Source organism: Malaclemys terrapin, chromosome 1 (genome assembly GCF_027887155.1).
Source record: "Malaclemys terrapin pileata isolate rMalTer1 chromosome 1, rMalTer1.hap1, whole genome shotgun sequence".
Classification (NCBI taxonomy): Eukaryota; Metazoa; Chordata; order Testudines; family Emydidae; genus Malaclemys; species Malaclemys terrapin.
This window is the reverse complement of record NC_071505.1, coordinates 228,320,691-228,338,810: the sequence shown is the minus strand read 5'-3', so window position 1 is coordinate 228,338,810 and position 18,120 is coordinate 228,320,691. Positions and strand designations below refer to the sequence as shown.

Genomic DNA, 18,120 nt, shown 5'->3' with positions numbered 1-18,120 from the left:
TCCCTGTACGCCCTTGAGAGAGAACATTTTATCTCTGGGACCTCATTACACTTCATTCTGGATTGTATAAACGGCATTGTCCAAGAGTGATTGGAGGGATCAGACCAGCACAGGGGTGAAGTCACCCAGGCCACTGAGGGGGTAGGCTAATGCATTCTGCAGAAGCTGGAGCCTCTGTGTTGCTTCCGCATTTAGCCCCAGGTACAGGGAGTTACAATATTCTGTCTGGAGGTGACAAATGGATGGGTTCATGAAATGGAAGGAGAAGATTTATATGAAAGCAGTTGAAACAGGCAATTTTGCCATTTAAAACGGTTAATGGGAAGACATGTATGTACAGAGTAGATCAGCTTTTCAATTCCTTTTTGACCTCCTCATACTAACCATTTGGAAACAAAGCAAAGAAACACTCATTTGTAGTATTTGTTTTTCTGCAAAATCCATCTGGGGTTTTATGACACACACACATTCAGCTTGATCCTAATTTCTGGAAATAGATGCAGTGTCAAAGAACAAAGCCTACAGTGAAACTGCCATGTCTGTGGAACTCTGCACAAAGCCGCTATGGGCAAGGAATCAACTTTCCTCACTCTTTCAGCTTAAGTGATTTCCTACAGTGGGGTTTCAAAAATCAATGTGTCACAGTGCTAGATACAGTTATGTTAAAAACTGACTTCTGTGGCAAGCCCTGTGAGGGTCCCATCTGATCCTCCATTCATTCAGCATTTATCACGCAGTGAACATGCATATTAAAACCTCCCCAGTGACTTGATTTAACTCTCAGTATGTTCATTTATTTTTCAAAGAACTTGCGTTGCACAACAAATTGTAATTCACATTATTTTCACTGTTATATTAATGGTTCCTCATTAAAGCTCAGGACCCTCCAAACGAGCTCAGTTTATCTTATTTGCATATTTTAATTCAAGACCATTGGGACAAAAGAATCATTTTACTAAATAGCTGCTTCAAAACTGTTTCCATATTAGCGTAAGAGGGAGTTTGAAAACATGAGTCTAGGAGCTAGGAGCATCATAAAATTAAAAATTGCCTTGACCAAAGCTGTTTGTGTGCTGGAGGCTTTTGAAATGAATTTTGCAAAGCAAATGCTTTAGGGGTGAATAAAGACACTGGATAAGTGACAAAATCCTTATGAAATGTTCGAAGTAATGTATCAGAAAAAGATACAGTAATATTTTATGAGTAATCTACACCTCTGATTTTATTTAAAGAGATGAGTGATTCCTCACTTATTAGGGGCAAAGCAATAGAGCATTTATAGTCAAAGTTGATAAACACATTCCATTTTAATCTCGTTTCAGTTGCTTTTACTGTGACAAACTAACCATTTGCTCTGAAATTTTCCATGCTTGATCTCTGCCTTAGGATCATCAAATGATCCATCCCCTGTCGCCCATTCCCAGCTTCTGGCAAACAGAGGCTAGGGTCACCATCTCTGCCCATCCTGGCTAGTAGCCAGTGATACTCCTTCATTGTCACCAAACAACTACAAAGGGTTAAAGACAGTAAGCAGCAGCTCCACTGAAATACTGTTTGGAAGATCCATTGGGGTGGGAACCAGACAATGAATTCTTGTCTCACTTTTTCCATGGACTAGTTTCAATATTCTGCTCACTTATAACCCTTATTATAGAGGCAGGCCTCATACTTCTACCTTAACACACAAGTAGGTAAAATGCTCCCTTATTTAAAAAATGTTAACTAGATTTTGAAAGGTTTCACATGATCACTTTGAGCAGAACTGGGAGTAGACTTCATGTGTACCTGAATCTCATCTACTTAAACATGCTGCCTCCTAGAATGAACATGCCAAATGTATGTGCTTGGCTATTGTGTTTGCAAAACAGATCTACTCCTGCATGCTCACCTTTAGAAAGCTCGTTAAAATCCACAATTGAATGAGTCCTATATGTAAATGCAAAGCATCATTATCAAATAATTAGTAGCTAAGAGTCCTAACTTTCAGTCTCCTGCTTTAAACACTGGACCACAGTTCCCATCCAGAGCCAGGAACACATCCCAGTTCCTTGTATTGTACTGCTGTCTAGCAAGTAGTTCTGTAACCCACAAGTAAAGTGAGCAGTGCACACAAAGGAGAACAGCTACTACTGAGCACAAATTTAAAATGTTCTAATGTGGCAGTAAATTCTGATTTTATTTTTAAAAGTCACCAATCAATATTTAAGAATCACACACACAGTCCATCATCTGTTTTATGTAGGACCTAGACAAAAATACAAAATATGTTGCATCCTCTCACTGCAGATTCTTCAAACAGGTTGTACACTCTCAAAGCTGTGTTGAAGTCACCAGGAATGTTGATACTCAAAGAAAGGAAAGGTCATAACACTCTTAAGCACCATTTGAAATATCCTTATTGAAATGTCCTATAAAATGTAATAATAAGGATGAAAACAAAGAAGTTTTTAAAATTTTCAAAGGGCTCCATAGAAATCAAGATAAGCAACCACAGAATATAATGGAGTATAATATCCTTTCAACAGAATTTTAAAAACACCCTATACAATTTCAGAGAAAACATGTATGTCTGCAACAAAATAGGTTTTAAATGTCTAATTAAAGATTAATCTGCATTAAAATTCAATATGACCGATAATGTTAATGTTTATTATTTTTATTTGTATTATGGTAGCATCTAAATAAGAGAGATATGATCGGGGCCCCATTGCATTAGAATCTGTACAGTCTCCTAGTAAGAGACAGGCCCTATTCTAAAGAGCTTACAATCTAAATAGACATGACAGACAAAGAGTGGGTGGGGATTCGGGGAACCAAAGGCACAGAGAGGCAAGTGAGTTGCCCAAGGTCAGTGACAGAGCCAAAAATCGAGCTGCCACACGGAGAAGGATAAAATGTCAAGTGTCTAAGTGCTCTCCAAAAAATAAAGAATGCAAAAGATAAAACTATTAAAAACAAAAGCTAAAAAGGACTTAGCACTGTGCTTTGTGTTAAACAAACAAACAAACAAACCCAAAGCTGATTCAAACAGTCTATAATTTTTCCACAGCAATATCTTGTCAGTCACTCCAAATATTGAGCCTTTGAGGTAGACAACGGAGGACAATTTAGACCACTCAGCAACAAGGAATTTGCTCGGTAAGTGCCTGATCCTGCTTCCGTTGTTGTCAATGGCAAAATTTTCATGGAACTTCAATGGGAGCAGCATCTGGCCCTAATTCTATACATTCCAGAATGAATCAACATATACTGTATCTAACTGATACTGTAAACGGTTACAGAAGGAAAGAAAAGCAGAATATAGCAGACATCATACAGATAGCTGGAGTGAAAAACTGGAGTGAAAAGGCATGTAAAAGATGCTGTTCAAGATTTTGTTTTACTAACCAAGAGACCAATCCAAAGCCCTCTGAAGTCAAGACAAAGCCTCTCACTGATTTCAATGGGATTTGGATCAGGCCTTAAAAGATGATGCCCAACAAAGAAACTGAGGAAGTAAAGTATATTTATTTTAGCAGAGTCAGGTTATTGAAAATCCAAACGGGAGAGAATGTTGTGCGTCACAAACAAGGCTGGCATTCAAATACAGAAAGATGCACAATGCTAAAACAGATGTAGTATTCTGAACTAGAGAGTGAGACTTTTAAGACCTGAGAGAGTATATGGTATGAGGACTAAATTCCGACATGGTATAAACAGTCACAATGTAATGTTTTAACACATTTGTAAATGACCTCTTCAAACTTTTGTGACCCACAGTAGAATCCCCTTCCTGGATTTTTTCCCCCATTGACTCAATATAATTGCACTCACTTTCACCACTTCTGAATTTAGCCATGAGAATTTGGGGGTGAGCAGCCTTCTCTTGATAAGAACTGCCTACCCTAGATTCAAAAAGCTTGGGAGAGTCTGGCGTGTTCATATCCATTGAAAGAACTTTGAGAAAAGTTGCTTAGAAGAAATAACAACTGGCTTGGGAACTTAGACTACTGAGCTACTTAAACACTTTCCCCACTTCTCCTTTCTCTGCTAAATTCATAATATTTAGAGGGAATAAAAAAAAATACAGCTGGTCATAGAATAATGTATGCAAAGCTGGTCTGTCTCTTTTCTGACTTATTTCTTCTACTTTGCACCATGTAAATAATGAAATAAATTCAGGTGAGATTGATTTAGCAAAGATACTTTCTGCAATCAAGTCCAAAAAATAAAACTAGTCATGCAAATTTGACTGAATAAATGCATAAAATAAGACATGATTGAAGTGGGATGAAAAATTCTATTTCTCAGTGAAACACTACAGCTAATAATGTATAAAGCAAATAATAAAGCTAGAGTATAAACTTAGTTAAAAATATTCCCCTAGTCTTCATTTACATATATAAACACTGCATGTCAAACCATTTGGTTACATAACCCAATGGGCTTTGGATTAGATTCTGCCATCTTACATTGAGAAGAACCTCACTCTGAAGGCCGTTTCAATGGGACTTACCACAGAGCAACACATTTTATTCAGTTTAATTAAGTGAAACAAAATCTGGTTTTAGTAATTCAATACAGTTGAATGATTTTATGCATTATTGGTACTCCAGATGCATTATCCAGGTATTTCAGAGGGTTCTGAACTAATGTTTTATTTATTATTATTAAAACGCATTTATCATGGTAGTGCCTTAGGGCCAAGCAAGAGTGGGACCCCATGGTGCTAGGCACTACACAAATACAGAGTAATAGATCAGGGGTCGGCAACCTCTGGCATGCGGCTCGTCCGGGTAAGCACCCTGGCGGACCGGGCCAGTTTGTTTACCTGCCGCGTCCGCAGGTTCGGCCAATCGCGGCTCCCACTGGCCGCGGTTTGCCGCTCCAGGCCAATGGGGGCTGCGGGAAGTGGCGCAGGCCGAAGGATGTGCTGGCTGCATGCCAGAGGTTGCCGACCCCTGTAGTAGATTCTCCCAGCCCTGAAGAGCTTGCAGTCTAAATAGACAAGACAGACACAGAATGGGGAAAGAGTTAGAACACACAAGCAGAGTGAGCACTGTGATAGCAGTAAACTGCATGTTAGTTCTATTTTTGGGGGGACAGTGCATGGCATTCTTAAGAGGGGATCAGCTAAATGGAAATAAAAAGGAAGGGAATTAAGGTGACGGAAACAGGGCAGGGGAAGAGAGGACAGGAGGGGCAGATGTGGAGTGAAGTTGAGGTGAAGAGACTGTAAGCAATGGGGACAGGAAGGGTTGGAACAAACAGTCAATCAGCACAAGGCACAGAAAGTCCAGTCTAAACCATAGACAGTTCTCTGAATCTCCAAAGGCTGCTTCTGCTCCTGCCTGCTTGAATCTCTGATGGGGAGGGGTCTGCTCTTGCAAATCACATGGGGAGGAAGAGGAGGCATCATCTGGGTCCTAATGCCCCCAAAGTGGTGGTGTCTCCCCTACACTGTGCTGAGTTCTGGGGGACAGTGGAAGAAAGGGGTGCCTCCAGCTGGGCCCCATTTTACTCCTTCCCCCTCAGTGCAGCAATCCCCATTTGGGCTGCTTCTATCTTTGCATCATAATCAGTGGAACTCGAGTCAGAGGACTTATGTTCCCTGGAGGGACTGTTATTGACAGGACATCAGTGGAATATGGAGAGTTAGGCTGGAACTCAGCAACATGGACAGAGCAGTCCCCAAGATTTAATAACGTTTCACTTGTTCAACTTAACCTGCATTCAGCTTCACTCTTTGTGAGGGAAACATGGTAGCACATTCTGAGCTGTGAGTTCTCTGCAGGGCAGCAGCTGGCAGCATGAGCCATGGAATTCAGTCTGAAGTCCCCTCAGAGACCCTGAATTTTTCAGGCTCAAACCTAGCCTAGCAATGGACCCAGTGGAAGGAGGAGTTGGAGCTGTACACAGACCTAGCCATGCAGGAGGACAACAGCAGCAGGAAAAAGGCTGAGAGGGCTGCAGCATTCTGAAGCTCACTACTGCCTCAAGCCACACAGCAATGCTAGGAGCCCTGGGGACCCATTGCTCCCTAAAGTAGAACGATTCTACAGCATGGCACAGGCTTTTCACTAGAGATGACTCTGAAGGGAAGGGAACAGGCCCCTCTTTTACAGCCTTGTGCACAGTGGCTGCTACATGCAATTTTGGGGACTTGGTAGATTCCCTAATGTAGGACAGGGCAGTTTGCAGCACTTAGGATCAACACCTGAAGGAGCAGCTGCTCCGGGAAGGCAGTCTCACATCAGATAGATACTTAGACATTGGGTGTGCAGCAGAAGCCTCAAGAGAAAGGATGGAAGCCCTAGGAGGCACAACATCCCCAGTACTACGTACAGAAAGACAACAGCAAAGAAGAGCAGGTGGCCAGGGTTCCACATCCATAGTGAGATGCATTTACTGTGGGAAACAACATGAGGGGGTGAAGGAGAAGTGCCCAGCCCTAGGATAGCAGTGCAAGGAATGTGACTAGCAGTGTATGCAAGAGCAGAGGAAGGTCTCAGAAAGATTCAGTCAGATTTGTACAAGAGGCGGATTGCACATCAGACAGCAGGGATAACATCATGTCTCTCTCCTTGACTCTAAGAGCATATCAAGTCCTGACAGGAAAGCAACAAGGGTACAATACCAACCTCCATGCATGCACAATGCTTTGAGGGAAAATATCCTGCACAATTCCAGGATCATGGAACCTCTTGCAGTGTGATTCCCCAGAATTAATTGGACTCGAACACATTCATTATAAGCAGCAGGCACAATCTAATAATGTACAATGAGTGCATAATGCAACCCATAGGAAAATGTGATCCAATAATAACTAACCCAAACAATAACAGATGATACCTACAGAAGTTTGTGGTGATGGATGTTAAGCTCCACACACCCTTCTTGGAGAATACATCCATACAAGTCATGGATCTGATCAGGGTACAGACTCAGAATTTTACAGCGGCAGTACAACAAGACAGTGTAGATCATTTTAAAAGTATAGGAGGGATGTTTTCAAATGCAACAGGTGCCTCAAAGAAAAGTTGTGACTGGAAACAGATCCCAAGTTGGGACCTGTGTGCTTACCACGAAGGAAAATTCCAGTGGCACTAGGGAGTGCAAAAGGAGTTTGAAAGTCTGCAGAGCAAGGGTATCATAGTACCATGGTGGTGGCAAAGAAGCCATCAGTCAAACTGTGCATCTGCATAGACCCAGGCATTGGAAAGATGCCACTATCCATGATGACATCTTGTCAGAACTTTCCAAAGCCAGAATCTCGACAGTCTGATATGAGGAATGGGTTTGGTCACAGAAACTGGGATAGAGTTCAGCATGATGACAAGACTTGCAACACCATTTGGTTGCTATAGATAACTGCACATTCCAATATGCATAAGGCCAGCACAAAAGATGTTCCAGAGAAGTCTCACCCAGCATTGTTCCTAGATGGGTAGTGGTGTTAGCTAACACCCTGAACAGCATCAGCAAGTTGGGAGGTGAAGATTAGGACACTGAATCTTTTAACATGCTGTACTGTCTCCCAGTTTTAACAGTGAAACTGATGAAAATCAAATAGTCTATGGAAAAGGACTCCCAACTACAGGCAGTAAAGACAGCAATTCTACCAAAGCCAAGTACTGGTAGGAGCAGAACTATTTTTTCGCATTAAAGATTAGCTGAGAGTGCAGGATGCAATCATATTTTGTGAAAAAAGAGCTGTTGTCTCCACCTCATTACATAAGGACCTCATGCGAAAAATACATGTTACGCACCTGGGTATTGACAGCTGACTTAAATGTGCCCTAGAATGTGTTTACTGGGTGAGAACAAATACACAACTCTGCTCCTTGATAGATGAGTGATGCCTGACAGTCATGTGATAAATGCCAGCAGAAAGAAACTCTTACTACGTAAGTGGCCCACCTTACCATGGAAAAAGGTGGAAGCAGACTTTTTTACCTTCAATGAAAAGCAGTACTTGATTACAGTGAACTGCTATTCAAATTTTAGGGATGTCAGTGCCCTGCCTGATACAAGAAGCAAGTCAAACTGAGGGCCCACTTTGCAAGCTATGGCATTCTGAACACTGTATTCACCAACAGCTCCCAATTTGCCTCAGAAAAATTCAAAGTAATTTGCATGCAAATGGGAATTTGACCACCATACCTCCTCCCCACCAGTTGACTCAATTGTGAAAACAGCCAAAAGGCTGATACATAAGGCTGTTTCTTCTGGTTCAGACCCCTTGTTAACATTTTTGGCACACAGAAATACCCTATCAGAAGGGTCCCAAAACAGTCAGGGACAGGCACTGATGGGATGAAGAACTAAAACCCTGCTGTCAATGAGAGGAGGTCTGTTGCAACCAGAAGGATGGAGACACCACTGAGAAGAGATGTCCAACAATCAGAGAATGCAGGCACTAGAGTACGACAGGTCAGGTAAGGACCTACCAGCCCTAGAGACAGGCATCCCTGTGAGGATTCAGCCACTAGAGAGAGACCAGAAAGAGTCAGCTAAAAGATCCTGAAGGGGTGCAGTGGCATCAGATCATATAAGATAAGTAAGAGGGACAAGTGATCCAAAGGAACAGGAGGCTATTACAAGCCAGTAATACACAACAGCCAGAGAGCCTACTGAGATAGAGAGATCATCACAGAACAGAGAATTATTCAGAGACAAGGAAGGAGGAGACAGGTAATTCCCAGGGTGGTCGCCTTTTGAGGAGACCAAATTATCTCCAAGAAAATGTAAACAACTAAGTTTGTGGTAAAGATGAGACTTCAACTTGGCTATACGTTAGCAACTTCTGGCCAAAGGAAAATGGATTGAGGTCTGGGCATCAATAATTTGTTTTAAAAGTTTATATTAAAATGTTTGTAAAATAGGGATGATGTATCATGATCAGTGGAACTGAAGTCAGAGGGCCCATGTTCCCTGGAGGGGCTGTTAGTGACGGCACACCAGTGGACACAGGGAATGCCATGGAGTTAGGCTGAAAACAACTCAGTCACATGGAGAGACCAGTGTACGGGGCTTAATAAAGTTCCACTTCTTCAACTTAACCTGCATTCAGCATCAGTGCCCATCTATAAAAAGTGAAATAAAAACAACCCAGGTAACTACAGACCAGTTAGTTTAACTTCTGTGCCAGGGAAGATAATGGAGCAAGTAATTAAGGAAATCATCTGCAAACACTTGGAAGGTGGTAAGGTGATAGGGAACAGCCAGCATGGATTTGTGAAGAACAAATCATGTCAAACCAATCTGATAGCTTTCTTTGATAGGATAACGAGCCTTGTGGATAAGGGTGAAGCGGTGGATGTGGTATACCTAGACTTTAGTAAGGCATTTGATACGGTCTCGCATGATATTCTTATCGATAAACTAGGCAAATACAAATTAGATGGGGCTACTATAAGGTGGGTGCATAACTGGCTGGATAACCGTACTCAGAGAGTTGTTATTAATGGTTCCCAATCCTGCTGGAAAGGCGTAACGAGTGGGGTTCCGCAGGGGTCTGTTTTGGGACCGGCTCTGTTCAATATCTTCATCAATGACTTAGATATTGGCATAGAAAGTACGCTTATTAAGTTTGCGGATGATACCAAACTGGGAGGGATTGCAACTACTTTGGAGGACAGGGTCATAATTCAAAATGATCTGGACAAATTGGCGAAATGGTCTGAGTTAAACAGGATGAAGTTTAACAAAGACAAATGCAAAGTGCTCCACTTAGGAAGGAAAAATCAATTTCACACATACAGAATGGGAAAAGACTGTCTAGGAAGGAGTACGGCAGAAAGGGATCTAGGGGTTATAGTGGACCACAAGCTAAATATGAGTCAACAGTGTGATGCTGTTGCAAAAAAAGCAAACATGATTCTGGGATGCATTAACAGGTGTGTTGTGAGCAAGACACGAGAAGTCATTCTTCCGCTCTACTCTGCTCTGGTTAGGCCTCAGCTGGAGTATTGTGTCCAGTTCTGGGCGCCGCATTTTAAAAAAGATGTGGAGAAATTGGAAAGGGTCCAAAGAAGAGCAACAAGAATGATTAAAGGTCTTGAGAACATGACCTATGAAGGAAGGCTGAAAGAACTGGGTTTGTTTAGTTTGGAAAAGAGAAGACTGAGAGGGGACATGATAGCAGTTTTCAGGTATCTAAAAGGGTGTCATAAGGAGGAGGGAGAGAACTTGTTCACCTTAGCCTCTAAGGATAGAACCAGAAACAATGGGTTTAAACTGCAGCAAGGGAGGTCTAGGTTGGACATTAGGAAAAAGTTCCTAACTGTCAGGGTGGTTAAACACTGGAACAAATTGCCTAGGGAGGTTGTGGAATCTCCGTCTCTGGAGATATTTAAGAGTAGGTTAGATAAATGTCTATCAGGGATGGTCTAGACAGTATTTGGTCCTGCCATGCGAGCAGGGGACTGGACTCGATGACCTCTCGAGGTCCCTTCCAGTCCTATAATCTATGAATCTATGAATCTATCACTCTTTGCAAATGAAACAGCTCCTACTGGCTGGAATCTCATGTATAAATGTATGCTTTTTGGAATTTTTTTAAATTTATTTGGAATCTCTCAAAAAGGATAATTTTCAATCATGTTCACCATTTACAGAGAGGACTGACTGATCCAAATGGAAGACTGGGGTATTTTCTAGCTAGATTTGTACTTTGTAAACATAGGGAATTAATTATTCACCTGGCTGTAGAAAAAGGTAACCAAAATAAAAAATTAGGGCTGTCAAATGATTACAAAAATTAATCCCACTGTTACACAATAATAGGATACCTTTTATTAAAATATTTGTGGATGTTTTCTACATTTTCAAATCTATAGATTTCAATTACAACACAGAATACAAAGTATATGTGGTCACTTTATATTTATTTTTAATTAAAAGTATTTGCACTGTAAAAAAAACAAAACAAATAGTATTTTTCAATTCACCTAATACAAATACTGTAGTGCAATTTCTTTATCATGAAAGTTGAACTTACAAATGTAGAATTATGTGAAAAGAAAACTGCATTCAAAAAGAAAACAATGTAGAATTTTAGCGCCTGCAAGTCCACTCAGTCCTATTTCTTGTTCAGCCAATCACTCAGACAAACAAGTTTGTTTACATTTGCAGGAGATAATGCTGTCCACTTCTTGTTTACAATGTCACCTGAAAGTGAGAACAGCATTCTCATGGCACTGTTGTAGTATCACCACAAGATACTACATCACCAGCACATCGCTCGCCCGCGCCGTTTCTCGCCATCCCCATTGGTCCGGGATGGCGAACCGCGGCCAGTGGGGGCCGCGATCGGCCGAACCTGCCGCGTCAGCGGGTAAATAAAACTGGCCCGGCCCGCCAAGGTGCTTACCCTAGCGAGCCGCGTGCCGAACGTTGCCGACCCCTGGTTTAGCATATCTGGCATGTAAATACTTTGTAATGCCGGCTACAAAAGTGCCATGCAAATGCCTGTTCTCACTTTCAGGTGATATTGTAATAAGAAGCGGGAAGCATTATCGCCCTGTAAATGTAAACAAACTTGTTTGTCTTAGAGATTGGCTAAACAAGAAGTAGGACTGAGTGGACTTGTAGGCTCTGAAGTTTTACATTGTTTTGTTTTTGATTGCCGTTATGTAACAAAAAAATAATCTACATTTGTAAGTTGCACTTTCACGACAAAGAGATGGCATTATAGTACTTGTATGAGGAGAACTGAAAAATACTATTTCTTTTGTTTATCATTTTTACAATGCAAATATTTATAATAAAAATAATATACTTTGATTTCAGTTACAACACAGAATACAATATATATGAAAATGTAGAATAACATCCAAAATATTTAATGCATTTCAATTGGTATTCTATTGTTTAATAGTGCAATTAAAACTGCGATTAATTGTGATTAATTTTTTTAATCGCTATTAATTTTTGTAGTTAACTGTGAATAATTGACAGCCCTATAAAACTATTTTCTTTCTTGAACAGCTCTCACAATGGGAGAAACTATTTCTGGGTGAAAAAAGGAAACTTAAAATATTTCAAATATGATGTCACAACCTGCAAAGCTTAAGATTGCCTGGAATAAAAAATAAATGTTACCAAAGATGGTAAGTTGGAGAATTTCCTGACTACTGACAAAAAAAAAATGCAGAAATGAAATGGAACCAGGAAGTTCCAAAAAAAGTATACCAGGTACACTTAAAATGACTAGAACAGGGCAGTGCAGAGAAGACATTCCACCTCTTGACTTGTAATACACACAATTGATGGTTTTACACTCAGTACACGTTTTGCTCTGTTTGACTAGGGACAAAACAATAGAGCTATCCCTAACAAAACAAAGGAACAGGGGCTTTGCTCAGGTTTTGCTTTTTAATTGTCTTTAAACAGACTAAGCTGGGGAAATTTCAGCAAACATGTGAATGATTTGGAAGGTTGTGTGTGTGTAAAAATAGAGGATGATAGCTGAACCTCTTGTAGCCTTCACTGTAGTGCAACTACTCGAGTAAAATATTGAAGTGAGATCATTACTAGGCAATCCACTATATGTTTTTCAGCACTCATAAGAGAATTAGAAAACAAGCTCTCAAGTATGAAATACTGCTCAACTATAACTCTAACGTGCATACCATCCTAACAAAATATTCCTTACTTAGGAAGAGAAATGCTTTCCTGCACATATTAGAACTCAAATATCTCTCAGCAACAATCTAGAGTGGGAGGAGACTTAGCCCTGGTCTACACGGAGGGGGGGGGTGAGGGAATCAATCTAAGTTACGCAACTTCAGCTATGTGAATAACGTAGCTGAAGTCGATGTACTTAGATCGACTTACCGCGGTGTCTTCACCGTGGTGAGTCGACTGCTGCCGCTCCCCCGTCAACTCTGCTTTCGCCTCTCGCAGCACTGGAGTACAGGAGTTGACGGGAGAGGGCTCGGAGGTCGATTTATCGCATCTAGACTAGACACAATAAATCAATCCCCGCTGGATCGATTGCTGCCAGCCGATCCGGCAGGTAGTGTAGACATACTCACAGTGTCGTACATAAATTTTCTGTAATTAAAATTAAATCAAACTCTCTTTGAAAATGAAAAACTGCACTCTCTAGATAGGATTTAATTATCCTTCTGAAGTCACCTTTGTGATTTTAACATACTGTATTAGAATGGACTGATTAAGAGCATAAGGAGTCTCACCTGAAAATTGGAAACCAGACAAAACAGAAAGAGGTGACAAAGATATTTGCTTTCTCACAGTTGCAGCTGGACTTGAAGGGGTTTCAAGTAAGTGCTGGGTTTCTCAGTGGAATTTTATTAATCTGTAACAAAATTTGAGGCTCCAACAGATTAAGTGTATTTATAGTATGATTACACTTCAAAAGAAGCACAGTATGGGCCTGATTTTCCACTACCTTGCATTTTCAGCTGTGCCCAGCGTGCACAGAATGCTGCCAAATCAGAACTTTTGTGCTTTATACTCACTTTTCACTGACGGTGCAAAGCTGTGAAGAATGAGAGCTTTTATATTAGATATTGCCACTCAAATCAAAATTTGCCACTTTTAGTACCACCAGCCCTTACAAAGGGGGAAATTCAAAAGTACATATTTGTAATTCCAAACTAGAACAGCAAGCCCATATTATGGCAGTTATTCAGTAACTAGTGCCTGCCACAGGTAAGGCAAGTTCTAATTTCCATTCTAAAACCCCTTTTTTCAGTTGCTCATAATTTTTGGATACAAATTCTTTTTGATCTAAAGTTTTCCATGCTAGGACTCAGTGAATGGAATGTTCTGCAAGTTTGAACCCGGGCTAAGATTGAGCTGATCTGCGGCATCCTAGCGCTTCTCTGAAACTGGTATTATGATCCAGAATCTCAGCTTCCATTAAATAGTTCAGTTTATAGATGTAATGGTTATGAAGAAAACTTTAAAAATGTGACTCGTGTAACTGATGAAGAGATGCTTACAGAGAATCTGGAACAATAGCTCTGAGTAGTGTGAACTGCCCAATTCCTGTCAGTAAGGAGCTAACTCAGAAGTCTAGTGATAATTCAAGTGTCAGAACTGGTAACTGTTCGCTCCTCGTGTAAGAAAGGAGAAGGAGGAATCACAGAGCTACACGATTTACTGTGTGTGATGTCTCATTTAAGTGCTACAAGGTGTGGTGTTTTAGTGTTACTGCTACTTATGCCCCTGGTCTGAACAAAGTTGGTTCAGTTTTGTTTTGAATTATGGGTGTGAAAGCGTACATGAGTTGGATGGAAGGACACGAGTGGGGAAAAACGCCCAACTGTTCCCCATATATGCTAAATGGACTTTTTTTCACGTAAGTAACAGCTCAAATTAGAATCACTATGCTAGGCTTGTTTTATTAACTCACTGAGATTTAAGGAAGAGACCAACAAAGTTCTAAATGTTTAAAGTCAGAATTTTTAACACATGCACAGCAAAATATTTCTTTATTCATTCTAAAACTGGAACACCCAGGGGGCATGGCAGGTCTTAAAGCACACAAGCTCTGAATCAGTCTAAACTCCAGCTCACAATTTGAGTTGACCTAATTTCTAACAATAGTAGGGAAGCCCAGCATCATAGGTGGCTGCTCGAGCTAGCCCCACACACATGGAACCCTGGGTACATGGTCAAGCAGCTGCCATGCGATGAAAGCTAGTTCAGATATGTGAACCCCTGCTTCCATCACACCACTCGACTGCAGAATAGAATACCCAATGTGGTTCTGTCTCCTAGTGGCTGGACCACATAGAGGTTTATGAATCCCTACAACCTTTAAGGTGACAAAATTGGGTCTTTTGGCTCAGGCAGCAGAGGCTCATGCTTTTAGATCCAGAGATATAATTCCTGCTGCAGATAACCCTCCCAATGGTGTCATATTACATTATATTGAGTTTTCACATGAGATGAACTACATCACTATACTTATACCAGTATAACTCACTGTGTAAATACTCTTATTCAGAATTACAGCAACCTTTTTTTCAGTGTAGCTGAATTTGTGCATTAACAGTATTATTCCAAATAACAATGTCCAAACTGGGAATTATACCAGTATAGTAATGCTGGTAATATAGAGATGGCCAAAGTCTGTTCCCATGGAAGGCATTAGGACTTTTGCTATTTACTTTAATGGGAGCAGATGGGAGCCCATAATAAGGCCATGACATACATGACAGCTGTTCCAGACAGCAGGAACTACAGAAGAGGGGAAGGCTCTTGCATCAACAGTGGAAGTATGTGGAAAAGCTTCTTTGTGGTCACAGATATATTGAGAATCAGATCCAATAATTAAGTATTTTAGTATCAAAGTCTGGGGTGAAATCCTGGAGTCATTAAAGCCAATGGCAAAACCCTCATTGACTACACAGGTGTCAAGTTTTTCCCCGCACTATCTAGTGTTCATGTCTCTCTTTTAACCTCTACAGATTTCTCTATCCCCAAAAGAAATTAACAAATTGTGCAGAACGCTAGTTTGCTGCAGAAGGTGGAGTAGCCGTTATAGATTAAAATTGGGGAATAAAGACAGGAAATCAGAATTGGAATTTGCTTTAAATCTCCTGATGAGGAGGGACAACAGGATAAGAGAAAATGACAGTGACAAGAGCCATACCTCTCTATCTCCCCTGTGCAGGGAACCTGAGGGCTCAAAAAGCATATCTGGTGAATGGAAGCTACTGAAGAGGTTGCTACTGTGTTACTGCGCTGATTGCCCTGGGGGGTAGAGGTGCTGGAATAATTTGTATAATAGAGGTGCTGAGAGCCATTGAACCAAACTGTAAACCCTGAATATGATGGAAACCACTTCAAGCCAGGTGGAGCAGCAGCAGCCCCATCACCCGTAGTTTCAGCACCGACTCCTGGGATTCTGCTGAGGTTCTTACATTGCCCCCATCACCATGGTAAGTCAGCACATGATGGACTCTACTTTTTACCAGTCAATAGCTTCCTTTGCAGCTGTCACATACATTTCTGTGAGGGGGCCAATTGGTCCTCTAACTCTTTCTTTGGCCAGGCACCAGGGGTAGATGCATTGCCCCCTCTCCTCCTGCCTCTGTGCAGAAATGTCGCTGCACTGCCAAACAGGACAAGGCTCGCCTGCCAGAGTGACTGCTGAGTCTGCTGAGGGGGCCTCTCCCTTATGGAGGGCTCCATGGATGCAGAACCTATCCAGGCTGTGAAGCTCTGATTCGGCTCTGTGCTTGGGTCAGGGTTTGGCTCAGATATTGCACTTGATTGAAATAATTCTCATCATTTCTACCTTAAATGATATACAATTATTTTGAAAACAAAACCAAAAGTGTGTTTGTACGTTTCCTAAAGAAAGGGGAGAAAAAATGACACAGGGACTGGGTTTTTTTGAGTAAAGTTTTTGCAGTTCATCTTAAAAATACATAAAGATACTTTGAGTGCAATAGTAATAGTGACAGCATTAGCAAAATACAGTAGCACCTGGTTGAGTTTTCAGATGCTTGATTTTGATGTGACTTTTAAAACATATACTACTAGGTTCTTCTCTGCATTACTCCTGTGCTAAGACAGAGTAACTCCTTTAATGTTAATGGCGGTACTCTGCATTCCCACCTGCATGACTGAGAACAGACTGATCCACCGCTGCTAGTAGCTTTTCACTCTTAATATAGTCATATTTTCCTTGTGAATAAAGTTAAATTTCTGGATTGCTGAAGTATAATTAAACACAAATAGAGTAATCTTGGAATAGCTCTAAATTACATTCTTTTAAATTAAAAGCTAGTGGGTTAGCAACAGGAAAAGATTAGGTAATATACTGTAGTGTTTTAAACATTATATAATTAAAAAAAAATCCAAGAAAACCCCAGAATTGGAGTGAAAGATGACTCAAAATCTTCACTAATATTTTTAGGTGTGGATAATTCAATGTTTGCTTTGCTTAGAACAATTTTTCTAACTTCTTTTGAGTGACATTATATGGGACAAAACATGAACCACCCCCCATACACTAAAAAATACCTTTAAATTTTTCATAATATTTCCTCCTAATGTAGAATGGACACCTTAAAAAAGTTTTACAGTCTTCCACATCCTAAGTAGGGGTAATACCTGCTCATAACAGTAGTACTTTGCCTAAAAATCAGTAAAAAGAACATTTTAAAGTGTGCCCACTGTAAAATGTATTTCAAATTACCGGGCTCAAGTGTGTGTTTTTATATATATGTTCACACTGACTGGTTTTTGCATGAAAGGATTCCAGTACTAGTTCTTAAAAACGCTTACAACATAAACTATGGGCCAAATATTCAGAGGGACTAAGCATTAGAACTCCTACAAAAGAGATTTGTGTAAGCTGTTTGGAACAGGGACCATCTACCACTCTGTGTTTGTACAGGGCCTAGCACCATGGGGCCCCACTCTTGGTCAGCCCAAGGCACTGCCGTAATAAACATTTTAAATAACATAAGGCTTGGCAGGATTTGGCTCCGTAACAACCACGCATCTTTTTAGTTATACTGATAGACAGATATTTCTTTAAGATTTTAGTCCCGGAGGCCCAATATACATTTGTATTGACAAAATAATGACAGTACCTATTATAACGTGCATGCCAAGTCTTGCCAAATGCTTCACAGTATGATAACCAATTCCTTTAGCACCTCCAGTCACTATAGCAACATTTCCATTTTGTGTAGGGAAAACTACATGAAGAGAAAAAAATAACTCATTAATTCACAGTAGCAATACAGATAAGGCTATAAGGTACATATTATAAATACATACATACATTTAATGGATCAGTCAACTTTGGCCAATAAAAAATACAACAACAAATCTGGTAGGCAATTAAAGGAACATAACACTTACGTTTATCAACCACAGTATAATTTTCTAGTATTAATAGTTCACAAAAGACTGAGGTTGATGACACACAAATGATAGATGTCCAACTAGAAAAATGTAGTCATTTCTATTTGAATACATTCTGTTGTTATTGTTGTTGTCCTGCAACAATCTGTCCTTTAAGAATTTTGACTTAGCTATTTCTATTGTCTAAAGATACATGGCAGCTGTTACATGTCAATTTACAGGTTGTTTATTTAGTCAAAATGTATACAGGGATAATATAAGAATTTTTCAGTTAGCAGC

The 18,120-nt window shown here is 40.4% G+C and overlaps 1 protein-coding gene across 1 annotated transcript in view; it reads right to left on the bottom strand.

Annotated features, from left to right (window-relative positions):
• Window positions 1-18,120, bottom strand: part of DHRSX (dehydrogenase/reductase X-linked) — a 221,358-nt gene that overhangs the window by 161,917 nt on the left and 41,321 nt on the right. Inside the window, exon 2 of the mRNA XM_054008517.1 lies at window positions 17,565-17,672. Within this exon, the coding sequence (XP_053864492.1) occupies window positions 17,565-17,672 (108 nt within the window). The remainder of the gene's footprint in view (window positions 1-17,564; window positions 17,673-18,120) is intronic.